The sequence below is a fragment of the Scyliorhinus canicula genome, chromosome 5 (genome assembly GCF_902713615.1).
Source record: "Scyliorhinus canicula chromosome 5, sScyCan1.1, whole genome shotgun sequence".
NCBI lineage: Eukaryota > Metazoa > Chordata > Chondrichthyes > Carcharhiniformes > Scyliorhinidae > Scyliorhinus > Scyliorhinus canicula.
In genome coordinates, this window is record NC_052150.1 from 226678520 (window position 1) to 226693060 (window position 14541).

A 14541-nucleotide genomic window follows, 5' to 3' on the forward strand; every position below is an offset into this window, starting at 1 on the left:
CGTGCAAGGGCCACATTCAGAAATTCACAATTTTAAAGGGCCGCATAGTATATTAAGTAAAATAATTACTTCACCCGGTTATGATTCTGGGCGCCTCATACAGAACATAGAGCAGTACAGCACAGAACAGGCCCTTCGGCCCTCGACATTGTGCCAAGCAATGATCACCCTACTCAAGTCAACGTATCCACCCTATTCCAGTAAGTAACCCACAGCCCCCCCCCATTAACCTTAAAAAAAAATTAAAAATTAAAAATTTTAAAAATATTTTTAAAAAATATTATTATTTTTTTTTAATGACTTGGTGGGCCGCATAAAGATCTTTGGCGGGCCGCATGTGCTCAAGGCTCTGGTGTGAGTCATGAATGTACAATTCCGAGGTAATAGTGCTACACATTGATCCGCAACGTAACGTGCAGGTTCAGTCAGCAAATGCAATGTTGGCATTCATGTCAAGAGGGCTAGAGTACAAGACCAGGGATGTTCTTCGGAGGTTGTATAAGGATCTGGTCAGACCCCATTTGCAGTATGTGCTGGCCTTGGAAAGGGCCCAGAGGAGGTTCACAGGAATGATCCCGGGAATGAAGAGTTAGTCGTATGAGGAACGGTTGAGGACTCTGGGGCTGTACTCGTTGGAGTTTAGAAGGATGAGGGGGGACCTTATTGAAACTTGCAGGATACTGTGAGGCCTGGATAGAGTGGATGTGGAGAGGATGTTTCCACTTACAGGAAAAACTGGAACCAGAGGACACAGCCTCAGACTAAAGGGACGATCCTTTAAAACAAAGATGAGGAGGAATTTCTTCAGCCAGAGGGTGGTGAATCTGTGGAACTCTTTGCCGCAGAAGGCTGTGGAGGCCAAATCACTGAGTGTCTTTAAGATAGAGATAGATAGGTTCTTGATTAATAAGGGGATCAGAGGTTATGGGGAGAAAGCAGGAGAATGAGGATGAGAAAATATCAGCGATGATTGAATGGTGGAACAGACATGATGGGCCGAGTGGCCTAATTCTGCTCCTATGTCTTATGGTCTTATGGTCTTAACTAACACCAAACCATGCGGAAGGTCTAACTCATGTTACTTTCTCTCCCTCTGTCAGGTCCTGTCGTGGATCCTCTTTGTTGGCACACTATCATATGTGAAAGTGATGATCGGTATCATTCTGCGCGATGAAGGTCACAGTGCCCTCGTCTGGTGTGGAGCGGTGGTGCAGCTGGGCTCCATGTTGGGTGCTCTCACCATGTTTCCCCTGGTCAGCATCTACGGCCTGTTCCACTCTAGTGACCCATGCAACACGAAGTGCTCCCTGTGACGGGCAACCCGTAGGCAGAAGGAGGGTAGAATAAAGCACAGGGATAGCGATAGCCTGCAGATTAGAAAAACCCTACAAACCATTGCTAGTGTCATGGGAGGTAATAGTGCAGATGTCTGCCGAAGCTCCTGTCTCAAGTAACTGTGTCTGGCCTTCTTCCTTCAGACTGTACTTGCAAGTCCCTGGGGAGCAGAAGAATTTCCCTGGGGTGGAGGGATTTCTTCCCGTGTTGATCCATAATTTCAGGGGTGCATTGTGGCGGGGATGGGGGGGTGGCCGGGGGATGGGGGGGGCGGGGATGGGGGGTGGCCGGGGATGGGGGGGGGGGGGCAATTTCCTCCCTTCATGTCTGGAGACTCTGCAAAGGATGGTAACCAAAGTGTCCTTAGGGTTCTTAGTTTCTAGAAAAGGTTCCAATTTGTTATAGTAAAAGTAAAATACTGCGGAGGATGGAGATCTGAAATAAAAAAGAAAATACTGCAAAAACTCAATTTGTGTTGTTCAATTCGTAAAATGCTCCAAACGCATTGTGGGCGGGATTCTCTCAGCCCTGGGCAGGGCCGGAGAATCCCCGAGACCAGGCCCCGAGACCAGGCCCCCAGACCGGGCCCCCAGACCGGGCCCCCAGACCGGGCCCTGAGACCGGGCCCCCAGACCGGGCCCTGAGACCGGGCCCCCAGACCGATCCCCAGACCGGGCCCCCAGACCGGGCCCTGAGTCCGGGCCCCCAGACCGGGCCCCCAGACCGGGCCCCGAGACCAGGCCCCGAGGCCGGGCCCCCAGACCGGGCCCCCCAGCCCGGGCCCCCCAGCCCGGGCCCCCAGCCCGGGCCCCCAGACCGGGCCCCCAGACCGGGCCCCCAGACCGGGCCCCCAGACCGGGCCCCCCAGACCGGGCCCCCCAGACCGGGCCCCCAGACCGGGCCCCCAGACCGGGCCCCCAGACCGGACCCCCAGACCGGGCCCCGAGACCGGGCCACCAGACCGGGCCCCCCAGACCGGCCCCCAGACCGGGCCCCCAGACCGGGCCCCCAGACCGGGCCCCCAGACCGGGCCCCCAGACCGGGCCCCCAGACCGGGCCCCCAGACCGGGCCCCGAGGCCGGGCCCCGAGGCCGGGCCCCCAGACCGGGCCCCCAGACCGGGCCCCCAGACCGGGCCCCCAGACCGGGCCCCCCAGACCGGGCCCCCAGACCGGGCCCCCAGACCGGGCCCCCAGACCGAGCCCCCAGACCGGGCCCCGAGACCAGGCCCCGAGGCCGGGCCCCCAGACCGGGCCCCCCAGACCGGCCCCCAGACCGGGCCCCCAGACCGGGCCCCCAGACCGGGCCCCCAGACCGGGCCCCCAGACCGGGCCCCGAGGCCGGGCCCCCAGACCGGGCCCCCAGACCGGACCCCCAGACCGGGCCCCGAGACCGGGCCCCCAGACCGGGCCCCCAGACCGGGCCCCCAGACCGGGCCCCGAGGCCGGGCCCCAGACCGGGCCCCGAGGCCGGGCCCCCAGACCGGGCCCCCAGACCGGGCCCCCAGACCGGGCCCCCCAGACCGGGCCCTGAGACCGGGCCCCCAGACCGGGCCCCCAGACCGGGCCCCCCAGACCGGGCCCCCCAGACCGGGCCCCCAGACCGGGCCCCCAGACCGGCCCCCAGACCGGGCCCCCAGACCGGGCCCCCAGACCGGGCCCCCAGACCGGGCCCCCAGACCGGGCCCCCAGACCGGGCCCCCAGACCGGGCCCCCAGACCGGGCCCCCAGACCGGGCCCCCAGACCGGGCCCCCAGACCGGGCCCCCAGACCGGGCCCCCCAGACCGGGCCCCCAGACCGGGCCCCCAGACCGGGCCCCCAGACCGAGCCCCCAGACCGGGCCCCGAGACCAGGCCCCGAGGCCGGGCCCCCAGACCGGGCCCCCCAGACCGGCCCCCAGACCGGGCCCCCAGACCGGGCCCCCAGACCGGGCCCCCAGACCGGGCCCCCAGACCGGGCCCCCAGACCGGGCCCCCAGACCGGGCCCCGAGGCCGGGCCCCCAGACCGGGCCCCCAGACCGGACCCCCAGACCGGGCCCCGAGACCGGGCCCCCAGACCGGGCCCACCGGGCCCCCCAGACCGGGCCCCCAGACTGGCCCCCCAGACCGGGCCCCCAGACCGGGCCCCCAGACCGGGCCCCGAGACCGGGCCCCCAGACCGGGCCCCCAGACCGGGCCCCCAGACCGGGCCCCGAGGCCGGGCCCCAGACCGGGCCCCGAGGCCGGGCCCCCAGACCGGGCCCCCAGACCGGGCCCCCAGACCGGGCCCCCAGACCGGGCCCCCCAGACCGGGCCCTGAGACCGGGCCCCCAGACCGGGCCCCCAGACCGGGCCCCCAGACCGGGCCCCCAGACCGGGCCCCCAGACCGGCCCCCAGACCGGGCCCCGAGGCCGGGCCCCCAGACCGGGCCCCCAGACCGGGCCCCCAGACCGGGCCCCCAGACCGGGCCCCCAGACCGGGCCCCCAGACCAGGCCCCCAGACCGGCCCCTGGAGCCCTGCTCCATGTTGCGTCGGGATTGGCTGCTGGAGCGGTGTGAACAGCTCCAGCGCCCTGCTCTCCCCCTGTCGGGACCAGAATTAGTCCTGGGAGCGGCCCGTTCACACCGTCGTAAAACGCGACGCCGTTTGCGACGGCGTGAACACTCTGCCGCGGGATGGGAGAATCCCGCCCTATTGGAGGGAAGTGAAGGAAATGGCCAACTGCACGGCCGGGGAGTGAGGGAACCAGCAGAAGGATCTTGGTGGGACTGCACCTTTCAATCAAGACGAAACTTGGAAAATATTCAGCTCATATTACCGAGCTGCACAATTTTAAAATCTGAGACTAAATTTAGGTAAACTGCACCTTTGCCTTGGATTCTGAATTCTTCCCTTCTATCATGGTGCCTTTATCTTTCCCCTGCCATTTATTAATACTACAAAGGGGCAGCACAGTGGTTAGCACTGCTGCCTCACGGCTCCGAGGTCCCGGGTTCGATCCCAGCTCTGGGTCACTGTCCGTGTGGAGTTTGCACATTCTCCCCGTGTCTGCGTGGGTTTCGCCCCTACAACCCAAAGATGTGCAGGGTCGGTGGATTGGCCATGCTAAATTGCCCCTTAATTAGAGAAAAAAATATATATATACTACAAACTAGTTCATGACTCATTCTCTCAGATCCAGTTGTTAGCGGCGTCTGAACATTTTAATTAAATACTTGACAGATTTTATTTCAAACTGGCTGGCATATAAAAATACGATACAATAAAGTATCTGTGGAGAGTAAATAACACTCTATGTATTTGGAATGTTTACTGTGCCATTTGAATTGATGTCTTGTGTTTGATTTATAAAACACTTCCCCTTCTGTGGTGGTACAAAATGTTTTACTCCTCTCCACTGAACCCCATAGAATCCAGTCTTTTGAATGAAAAAGAAAATCGCTTATTGTCACAAGTAGGCTTCAATGAAGTTACTGTGAAAAGCCCCTAGTCGCCACATTCTGGCACCTGTTCGGGAGGCTGTTACGGGAATCGAACCGTGCTGCTGGCCTGCTTTGGTTTGCTTTCAAAGCCAGCAATTAGCCCTGTGAGCTAAACAGCCCCTTAGCTAAACAGCCCCTTGAAAGGCCAAAGACAAATGTGTGAAGGTGACAGAAAAAGACTACAGCACAGTGGTTAGCACTGCTGCCTCACAGTGGCGGGGACCCATAAGACCATAAGATATTGGAGCAGAATTAGGCCACTCGGTCCATCGAGTCTGCTCCGCCATTCAATCATGCCTGATATTTTCTCACCCCCATTCTCCTGCCTTCTCCCCATAATGCCTGATCCCCTTATTGATCAAGAACCTATCTATCTCTGTCTTAAAGACACTCAGTGATTTGGCCTCCACAGCCTTCTGCGGCAAAGAGTTCCACAGATTCACCACCCTCTGGCTGAAGAAATTCCTCCACATCTCTGTTTTAAAGGATTGTCCCTTTTGTCTGTGTCCTCTGGTTCTAGTTTCTCCTACAAGTGGAAACATCCTCTCCACGTCCACTCTATCCAGGCCTCACAGTATCCTGCAAGTTTCAATAAGGTCCCCCCTCATCCTTCTAAACTCCAACGAGTACAGACCCAGAGTCTTCAACTGTTCCTCATACGACAAGTTCTTCATTCCAGGGATGATTCTTGTGATCCTCCTCTGGACCCTTTCTAAGGCCAGCACATCCTTCCTTAGATACGGGGCCCAAAACTGCTCACAATACTCCAAATGGGGTCTGTCCAGAGCCTGATACAGCCTCAGAAGTATGTAACCTAAGAAGTTCATCCCTGTTCTTGTATTCTAGCCCTCTCGACATGAATGCTAACATTGCATTTGCCTTCCTAACTGCCGACTGGACCTGCACGTTAACCTTAAGAGAAACGTGAAGAAAGACTACAAAGTCCACGGGCTCTTAACTTATTTAACAGTCTCCCATGCGGCACCTTGTCAAAGGCCTTCTGGAAATCTAAATAAATCACGTCCACTGGCTCCCCTTTGTCTCACCTCCTTGTTACTTCCTCAAAGAACTCTTGACGAAGCTGTGCTGACTCAGTCCTATTTTATCATGCACTTCCAAGTACTCCATGATCTCATCTTTAATAACAGACTCTAAAATCTTACCAATGTCCGAAGTCAGGCTAACCGGCCTATAATTTCCTGTCTTCTACCTCCCTCCCTTCTTAAACAGCGGTGTTACATTAGCCACTTTCCAGTCCTCTGAGACCCTTCCTGCCTTCCAGTGATTCCTGAAAGATCACCACCAATGCCTCCACAATCTCCTCAGCTATCTCTGCCCCAGATTCTCCTGGAGCTCTGGCATCCCACTGTTGTCTTCCACTGTGAAGACTGATGCAAAATAACTATTCAGTTCCTCTGCCATTTCTTTGTTTCCTATTATTACTCCTCTTGACATATTTTCTGGTGGTCCAATGTCTATTTTTGTCTCTCTCTTACCTTTTATATATTGAAAGAATCTCTTCCTATCTTCCTTTATATTACTAGCCAGCTAGCACTCGTACTTCATCTTCTCCCCCCTTATTGCCTTTTTAGTTGTCCTCTGCTCGCTTTTAAAGGCTTTCCAATCCTCTAATCCTCACCACTATATCTGTTTTTTCTTTAGCTTTTGTGCTGTCCTTGACATCCCTCGTCAGCCATGGATGCCTTGTCCTCCCTTAGCATGTTTCCTCCTCCTTGGGATGAATTTCTGTTGTGCCTCCATAATAACCCCCAAAAACCCCTGCCATTGCTGTTCCACTGTCTTCCCTGCTAGGCTCCTTTTCCAATCAACTCTGGCCAGCTCCTCCCTCATGTCTTTATAGTTACCCTTATTTAATTGCAATACCGTTACATCTGACTCCAGCTTCTCCCTCTCAAACTGCAGGGTAAATTTTACCATGTTGTGGTCACTCCTCCCTAAGGGTTCCTTCACCTTAAGTTCCCTAATCAAGTCTGCCTCATTACACATCACTAAATCCAGAATTGCCTGTTCCCTAGTAGGCTTTGTCACAAGTTGCTCCAAAAAAAATCTTAGACATTCCACAAATTCCTTTTCTTGGGATCCACTACCAACCTGATTTTCCCAGTCGACCTGCATATTGAAGTCCCCCATGATTATTGTAATATTGCCTTTTTTGCATGCCTTTTCTATCTCCTGATTTATTTTCTGCCTCACATCCTGACTACTGCTAGGGGGGCCTGTACATAACTCCCATTAGGGTCTTTTTACCTTTGAGATTCCTCAACTCTACCCACAGAGATTCTATGCGTTCTGAGTCTATATCGCTCCTTGCTATCGATTTAACTTCATTCCTTACTAACAATGCAACCCCGCCCCCTTTGCCCATCTGCCTGTCCTTTCAATAGGACACATATCCTTGGATATTTAGATCCCAGCCCTGATCTCCTTGCAGCCACGTCTCTCTAATACCCACAACATCGTACCGGCCAATTTCAATGTGCGCAACAAGCTCATTGACCTTGTTCCATATACTGTACGCATTTAGGTGCAACACCCTCAATCCTGCATTGGCCAGCTTCCTTCCCACACTTGTCACCTTTTTTGCTCTGCCTGAGGGTGATGGTCTCTTATTTTTGTTCTCTATTTCCACTTCAGTTATTACACCTTCTAAGCTCACATTCTGGTTCGCACACCCCTGCCATACTAGTTTAAATCCTCCCGTGTTACTCTAGCAAATTTCCCAGCCAGTATATTGGTGCCCCTCCAGTTTAGATGCAACCCGGGTTCAATTCCGGCCTTGGGTGACTGTGTCGAGTTTGCACGTTCTCCCCGTGTCTGTGTGGGTTTCCTCCGGGTGCTCCGGTTTCCTTCCACAGTCCAAAGATGCGCAAGTTAGGTGGCTTGGCCATGCTAAATTTTCCCTTTGTGTCCAGGGATGTGCAGGTGTGGTGCTGCTATGGGGTTACAGAGATAGGTCAGGGGAGTGGGCCTAGGTCGGGTGCTCTTTCAGAGTGTCGGTGCTTGTTCGATGGGCCGAATTACCTCTGTAGCCACCGAAGCTGGCCACTTCCCGACATAAAATGGAGAATTGAAACGCATGCAGGGAAAATTGGACAATGTCAGAAAGACAAGCAGGCTGCAGAATCTCTCTGTGGATTCTGTCTGTGAAGAAACCAGACAGCATAGAAACTAACAAGTTTGCATATGAATTGAGCGATTCCCGGTGATTCCCGGGCACAATGGACACAACAATTAGCTGCAATCGAAACATTCCATAGCAGGTGAGACTTATCGGCGCCAACGGAGACTGAAACAAAAGGACACAAACAAGTTAGAAAGAACCGCCCGCGATCGAGGAACAACCTCAGTATTGGGGGATTCGTATCAAACGATTGGGATGCGACCCAATCGATTGCCAGTGAGTTAGGGGTCCGCCCAAAAGGGCGCAAAGCCCCTGGGACCTATAAAAGTAAGGTCCCAAGACGAATTTGATCTCTTAGCCGGCCCCTCCCAGCAGAACACCTTTGCAGCAGCTCTCTAAGAAGTAGTGGTAGGAATAGTTTAGTCTTAGTATTATATGCATGAGTAGTAAATAACTGTAATAATAAACGTGTCTTGTTTAAACTTACTAACTGGTGTATTGAGTCATTGATCTGAACTTGAACTTGAACCTCGTGGCGGTATCATAAGGATACCTGGCGACTCTAGAGCTAAGGAATAAAACAGCCAATTGAGTGTTAAGCACACTCACCCAGAACGAGCAACACCTCCTTCTGCACTGTACAGCCAAGGCCACCCTATTCCAACATGGTGCAACCACGCGCACCAATAATCTACCATTCTACCTCTCGATCTGCCACAGGAGATGAAAAAAAAGAGAGAAGTCATTGATGATAAACGATGAACATTTATCTCTGAGCATATACTGCTGTACAAGATCCCAAACTGTGTTGGTAAAGTAGACACAGAAATGATATTCCCTCACGTGGCTGAGTCCAGAACTAAGGGGCACTCTGCTAAAATTAAGGTACGCCCTATAGGGCAGACTTATTTCTCCCAAGGGATTGACTTTGGAATTCAACTCTTTGCCTCAGAAGTGGGGTCACTGAATATTTCTAAGGCGAAGATAGATAGATTCTCATTGGGTAAGGGAATCAAAGGTTCTCTGGGGTAGATTAGAAAGTGGAACTCATTGAAAACAAATCAACCATGATCTTATTGAATGGCAGAGCAGGCTCGAGGGGCCAAATGGAACAGTCCTATTTGGACATGTTTGTGTACATGCACATATGCAAGCAAGCAAAAGAAGAAAGATTTGCATGTCTGAAGCATTTCCGCAGCACCTTTCGTATCTCAGGATGTATCAGAGCACACAATCCAGCCAATTAAATACAGTTAAATACATTTAATTAATACAGTCCAAATATGTGCAGGTTAGGTGGATTGGCCGTGATAAATTGCCCCTTCGTGTCCAATGATAGGCAGGTTAGGTGGATTGGCCATGATTAATTCCCATTCGTGTCCAATGATGTGCAGGTTAGGTGGATTGGCCATGATTAATTCCCATTCGTGTCCAATGATGTGCAGGTTAGGTGGAATAACCATGATAAATTGCCCCTTCTTGTCCAATGATGTGCAGGTTAGGTGGATTGTCCATGATAAATTGCCCCTTCTTGTCCAATGATGTGCAGGTTAGGTGGATTGGCCATGATTAATTCCCATTCGTGTCCAATGATGTGCAGGTTAGATGGAATGGCCATGATAAATTGCCCCTTCTTGTCCAATGATGTGCAGGTTAGGTGGATTGGCCATGATAAATTGCCTCTTCTTGTCCAATGATGTGCAGGTTAGGTGGATTGGCCATGATAAATAGTCCCTTCGAGTTCAATGATATGCAGGTTAGGTGGATTGGCCATGATAAATAGTCCCTTCGAGTTCAATGATGTGCAGGTTAGCTGGATTGGCCATGATAAATTGCCCCTTCGTGTCCAATGATGTGCAGGTTAGGTGGATTGGCCGTGATAAATTGCCCCTTTGTGTCCAATGATGTGCAGGTTAGGTGGATTGGCCATGATAAATTGCCCCTTCGTGTCCAAAATGTGCAGGTGAGCATACGGGGATACAGGTACAAGGCAGAGTAGATAGGTACAGACTTGATGGGCCGAATGGCCCCCTTCTACACTGTAGGGACTCTGATTCTATGATTTGAAGTGTTTTCACTATTGACTCGTAGAAGACGAGGCAGCCAGCTTCCTGAATCAACAATAAGGAAATGACCAGATTTTCTGTTTTAGTGAAGCTGGCTGAAGGATAAATATTGGTCAGAAAACCCTCTGCTTTTCTTTGGTATTGTCCTGTGGATTATTTTCTGTCCATCAGGTCAGGTGGGTTGACTCTTACCAATTTGGTTCAATATTTCATCTGAAATGAGGCACCTCGGACATTGCAGCTCTCCGTCTGTGCTGTCTGGAGTTTACTTGAACCCACATCAAAGAACAAACAATACAGCACAGCAACAGGCCCTTCGGCCCTCCAAGCCTGTGCCGATCACGTGTCCTATCTTGACCAATCGCCTGTATCCTTCTATACCCCGTCTGTTACCAACAAAAAGGAAGGACGGTAGAAAGAGGGAAAATCGACCGTGGATATCTAAGGAAATAAGGGAGAGTATCAAATTGAAGCAAAAAGCACACAAAGTGGCAAAGATTGCTGGGAGACTAGAGGACTGGGAAATCTTTAGGGGGCAACAGAAAGCTACTAAAAAAGCTATAAAGAAGAGTAAGATAGATTATGAGAGTAAACTTGCTGAGAATATAAAAACAGACAGTAAAAGGTTTTACAAATATATAAAACAAAAAAGAGTGGCTAAGGTAAATATTGGTCCTTTAGAGGATGAGAAGGGAGATTTAATAATGGGAAATGAAGAAAGGGCTGAGGAACTGAACAGGTTTTTTGGGTCGGTCTTCACAGTGGAAGACACAAATAACATGCTAGTGACTGATAGAAATGAGGCTATGACAGGTGAGGACCTTGAGAGGATTGTTATCACTAAGGAGGTAGTGATGGGCAAGCTAATGGGGCTAAAGGTAGACAAGTCTCCTGGCCCTGATGGAATGCATCCCAGAGTGCTAAAAGAGATGGCTAGGGAAATTGCAGATGCACTAGTGATGATTTACCAAAATTCACTAGACTCTGGGGTGGTCCCGGTGGATTGGAAATGAGCAAACGTGACACCACTGTTTAAAAAAGGAGGTAGGCAGAGAGCAGGAAATTATAGGCCAGTGAGCTTAACTTCGGTAGTAGGGAAGATGCTGGAATCTATCATCAAGGAAGAAATAGCGAGGCATCTGGATAGAAATGGTCCCATTGGGCAGATGCAGCATGGATTCATAAAGGGCAGGTCGTCCCTAACTAATTTAGTGGAATTTTTTGAGGACATTACCAGTGCGGTAGATAACGGGGAGCCAATGGATGTGGTATATCTGGATTTCCAGAAAGCCTTTGACAAGGTGCCACACAAAAGGTTGCTCCATAAGATAAAGATACATGGCATTAAGGGTAAAGTAGTAGCATGGATAGAGGATTGGTTAATTAATAGAAAGCAAAGAGTGGGGGTTAATGGGTGTTTCTCTAGTTGGCAATCAGTAGCTAGTGGTGTCCCTCAGGGATCCGTGTTGGGCCCACAATTGTTCACAATTTGCATAGATGATTTGGAGTTGGGGACCAAGGGCAATGTGTCCAAGTTTGCAGATGACACTAAGATGAGTGGTAAAGCGAAAAGTGCAGAGGATACTGGAAGTCTGCAGAGGGATTTGGATAGGTTAAGTGAATGGGCTAGGGTCTGGCAGATGGAATACAATGTTGACAAATGTGAGGCTATCCATTTTGGTAGGAATAACAGCAAACGGGATTATTATTTAAACGATAAAATATTAAAGCATGCTGCTGTGCAGAGAGACCTGGGTGTGCTAGTGCATGAGTCACAGAAGGTTGGTTTACAAGGTGCAACAGGTGATTGAGAAGGCAAATGGAATTGTGTCCTTCATTGCTAGAGGGATGGAGTTTAAGACTAGGGAGGTTATGTTGCAATTGTATAAGGTGAGTGAGGCCACACCTGGAGTATTGTGTTCAGTTTTGGTCTCCTTACTTGAGAAAGGACGTACTGGCACTGGAGGGTGTGCAGAGGAGATTCACTAGGTTAATCCCAGAGCTGAAGAGGTTGGAGTATGAGGAGAGGTTGAGTCGACTGGGACTGTACTCATTGGAATTTAGAAGGATGAGGGGGGATCTTATAGAAACATTAAAATTATGAAGGGAATAGATAGGATAGATGCGGGCAGGTTGTTTCCACTGGCGGGTGAAAGCAGAAGTAGGGGACATAGCCTCAAAATAAGGGGAAGTAGATTTAGGACTGAATTTAGGAGGAACTTCTTCACCCAAAGGGTTGTGAATCTATGGAATTCCTTGCCCAGTGAAGCAGTTGAGACTCCTTCATTAAATGTTTTTAAGGTAAAGATAGATAGTTTTTTGAAGAATAAAGGGATTAAGGGTTATGGTGTTCGGGCCGGGAAGTGGAGCTGAGTCCACAAAAGATCAGCCATGATCTAATTGAATGGCGGAGCAGGCTCGAGGGGCCAGATGGCCTAATCCTGCTCCTAGTTCTTATGTTCTTATGTTCATGTGCCTATCCAGTTAAGTCTTAAAGTTCGCTAATGTATCTCACTTGGCAGTGCATTCCAGGCCATCACCACCCTCTGTGTAAAACTTCCCCCGCACATCTCCACTGAACCTTTCCCCCCTCACCTGGAACTTGTGCCCCCTTGTAATTGTCATTTCCGCCCTGGGAAAAAGCCTCCAACTGTTCACCCTATCTATACCCCTAATAATTTTATAAACTTCTATCAGGCCGCCCCTCAGCCTCCATCTCTCTCAGGAGAACAATCCCAGTTTATTCAATCTCTCCTCATTGCTAATACCCTCCATACCAGGCAACACCCCGGTAAACCTTTTCTGTACTTTCTCCAAAGCCCCCACGTCCTTCTTGTAGTGCGGTGACCAGAATTGGACACAGTATTCCAAATGTGGCCGAACCAACATTTTATATAACTGCAACATAATTTTTGACCTTTTATACTCGATGCCCCATCCGATGAAGGCAAGCATGACATATGCTTTCTTCACCACCATTTCCACCTCTGCTGCCACTTTTAAGGACCTGCACGCCCAGATCTCTGTGTCTCTATGCCCTTGATGGTTCTGCCATTTATTTTCTAGCTCCCAACTGAATTGAATCTACCACTAGGGGCTTTTCACAGTAACTTCATTGAAGCCTACTCGTGACAATAAGCGATTTTCATTTTCATTTTTTCATTTCATTTCACAATGCATCACCTCGCATTTTTCCGGGTTAAATTCCATCTGCCATTTCTCTGCCCCAATTTTGCAGCCTATCTATATCCTGCTGTATTCTCTAACAATCTTCATCACTATCCACAACTCCTGCAATCTTAGAATCATCCGCAAACTTGCTAATCAGACCCGCTACGTTTTCCTCCAAATCATTTATATGTATTACAAAGAGCAGAGGTCCCAGAACTGATCCCTGCGGAACACCATGAATTACAGACCTCCATTCGGAAAAACATCCTTCCACTGCTCCCCTCTGCCTTCTATGGCCAAGCCAGTTCTGGATCCATCCAGCTAGTTCACCCCTGACCCCATGTGATTTAATCTTTTGCACCAGCCTGCCAGGAGGGACCATATCAAATGCTTTATGAAAGTCCATGTAGACAACATCCACAGCCCTTCCCTCATCGATTATTTTTGTCATCACAGAGAAGGGCTCCCCACAGCTGACACTTACGACACTGGATGCTGGGAAATGAACACAGACTGCCTGGATTACTCTGGTTTACCCTACTTTTCCCCTCTGATTTGACCCTGCACTCCCTGAAATCGCTTGAAGATATGGCACCACCTGCCCTGGAGAGACCAGATAAAGGATTATCACCCATTTGCTGAAACTCCTCATTATCACAGGTTTATCCTGGAATGCAAAGAAATCCCTCAGCTTAGTTTCTTTACCGTAAACCATCTGAAACACCTCTCCATTTCCACCACCATCATCTCCAGTAATAAGTGCAAGGAACTGGTGGACTCCTTTGCATCTAAGATTACGACCACCTGATCAGTTACTTCTGTCACATCTTTTCCTTCAACGAGCCTTGAATTTGGATTTGTTTATTGTCACGTGTACCGAGGTACAGTGAAAAGTATTATTCGACCTGTGATGGGCTGAAGTCCCGCCAGTTCTATGCAGGTCCCGCCGGCGTAAATTGGACTAGGTCCCTTACCGGCGGGACCTGGCAGCGTGGCCGGGCTCCAGGGTCCTCTGGGGGGCACAGGGCGATCTGGCCCCGAGGGGTGCCCCCACGGTGGTCTGGCCCGCGATCGAGGCCCACCGATCCGCGGGCGGGCCTGTGCCGTGTCGGCACTCTTTTCCTACACGCCGGCCGTGTCAGCCTCCGCGATGACCGACGCGTAGGTAAACCCCCCCTGCGCGTGCGCGGGGATGATGTCAGCAGCCACAGACGCTCCCGCGCATGCGTGGACCCGTGCTGGCCGGCTGAGTCCCTTCGGCCCCGGCTGGCACGGCGCCAAAGGCCTTCCACGCCGGCCGGGGGGGGGGGGGGGGGGGTGTGCAAACCACTCCAGCGCCGGCCTAGCCCCTGAAGGTGCGGAGGG

At 51.5% G+C, this 14541-nt stretch overlaps 2 protein-coding genes across 2 annotated transcripts in view; both read left to right on the forward strand.

Moving 5' to 3' along the window:
- LOC119965710 (riboflavin transporter 2-like) overlaps positions 1–1576 on the forward strand; it is a 39716-nt gene extending 38140 nt beyond the window's left edge. Inside the window, exon 6 of the mRNA XM_038796471.1 lies at positions 1101–1576. Within this exon, the coding sequence (XP_038652399.1) occupies positions 1101–1313 (213 nt within the window). The 3' untranslated portion in view covers positions 1314–1576. The remainder of the gene's footprint in view (positions 1–1100) is intronic.
- On the forward strand, positions 1407–13984 carry LOC119965711 (basic proline-rich protein-like). The gene is made up of 3 exons (XM_038796472.1): positions 1407–1413; positions 1968–3867; positions 13837–13984. The coding sequence occupies exons 1-3, from the start codon at positions 1407–1409 to the stop codon at positions 13982–13984; spliced, it is 2055 nt and encodes a 684-aa protein (XP_038652400.1).
- Positions 13985–14541: the final 557 nt, after the last annotated feature.

What these genes read in the sequence shown, in the direction of transcription:
- LOC119965711 (XM_038796472.1), top strand. An exon ending in CGGGATTGGCTGCTGGAGCG is followed by an intron (nt 3,868 to 13,836) that starts GTGTGAACAGCT and finishes TCATTATCACAG; the next exon opens with GTTTATCCTGGAATGCAAAG.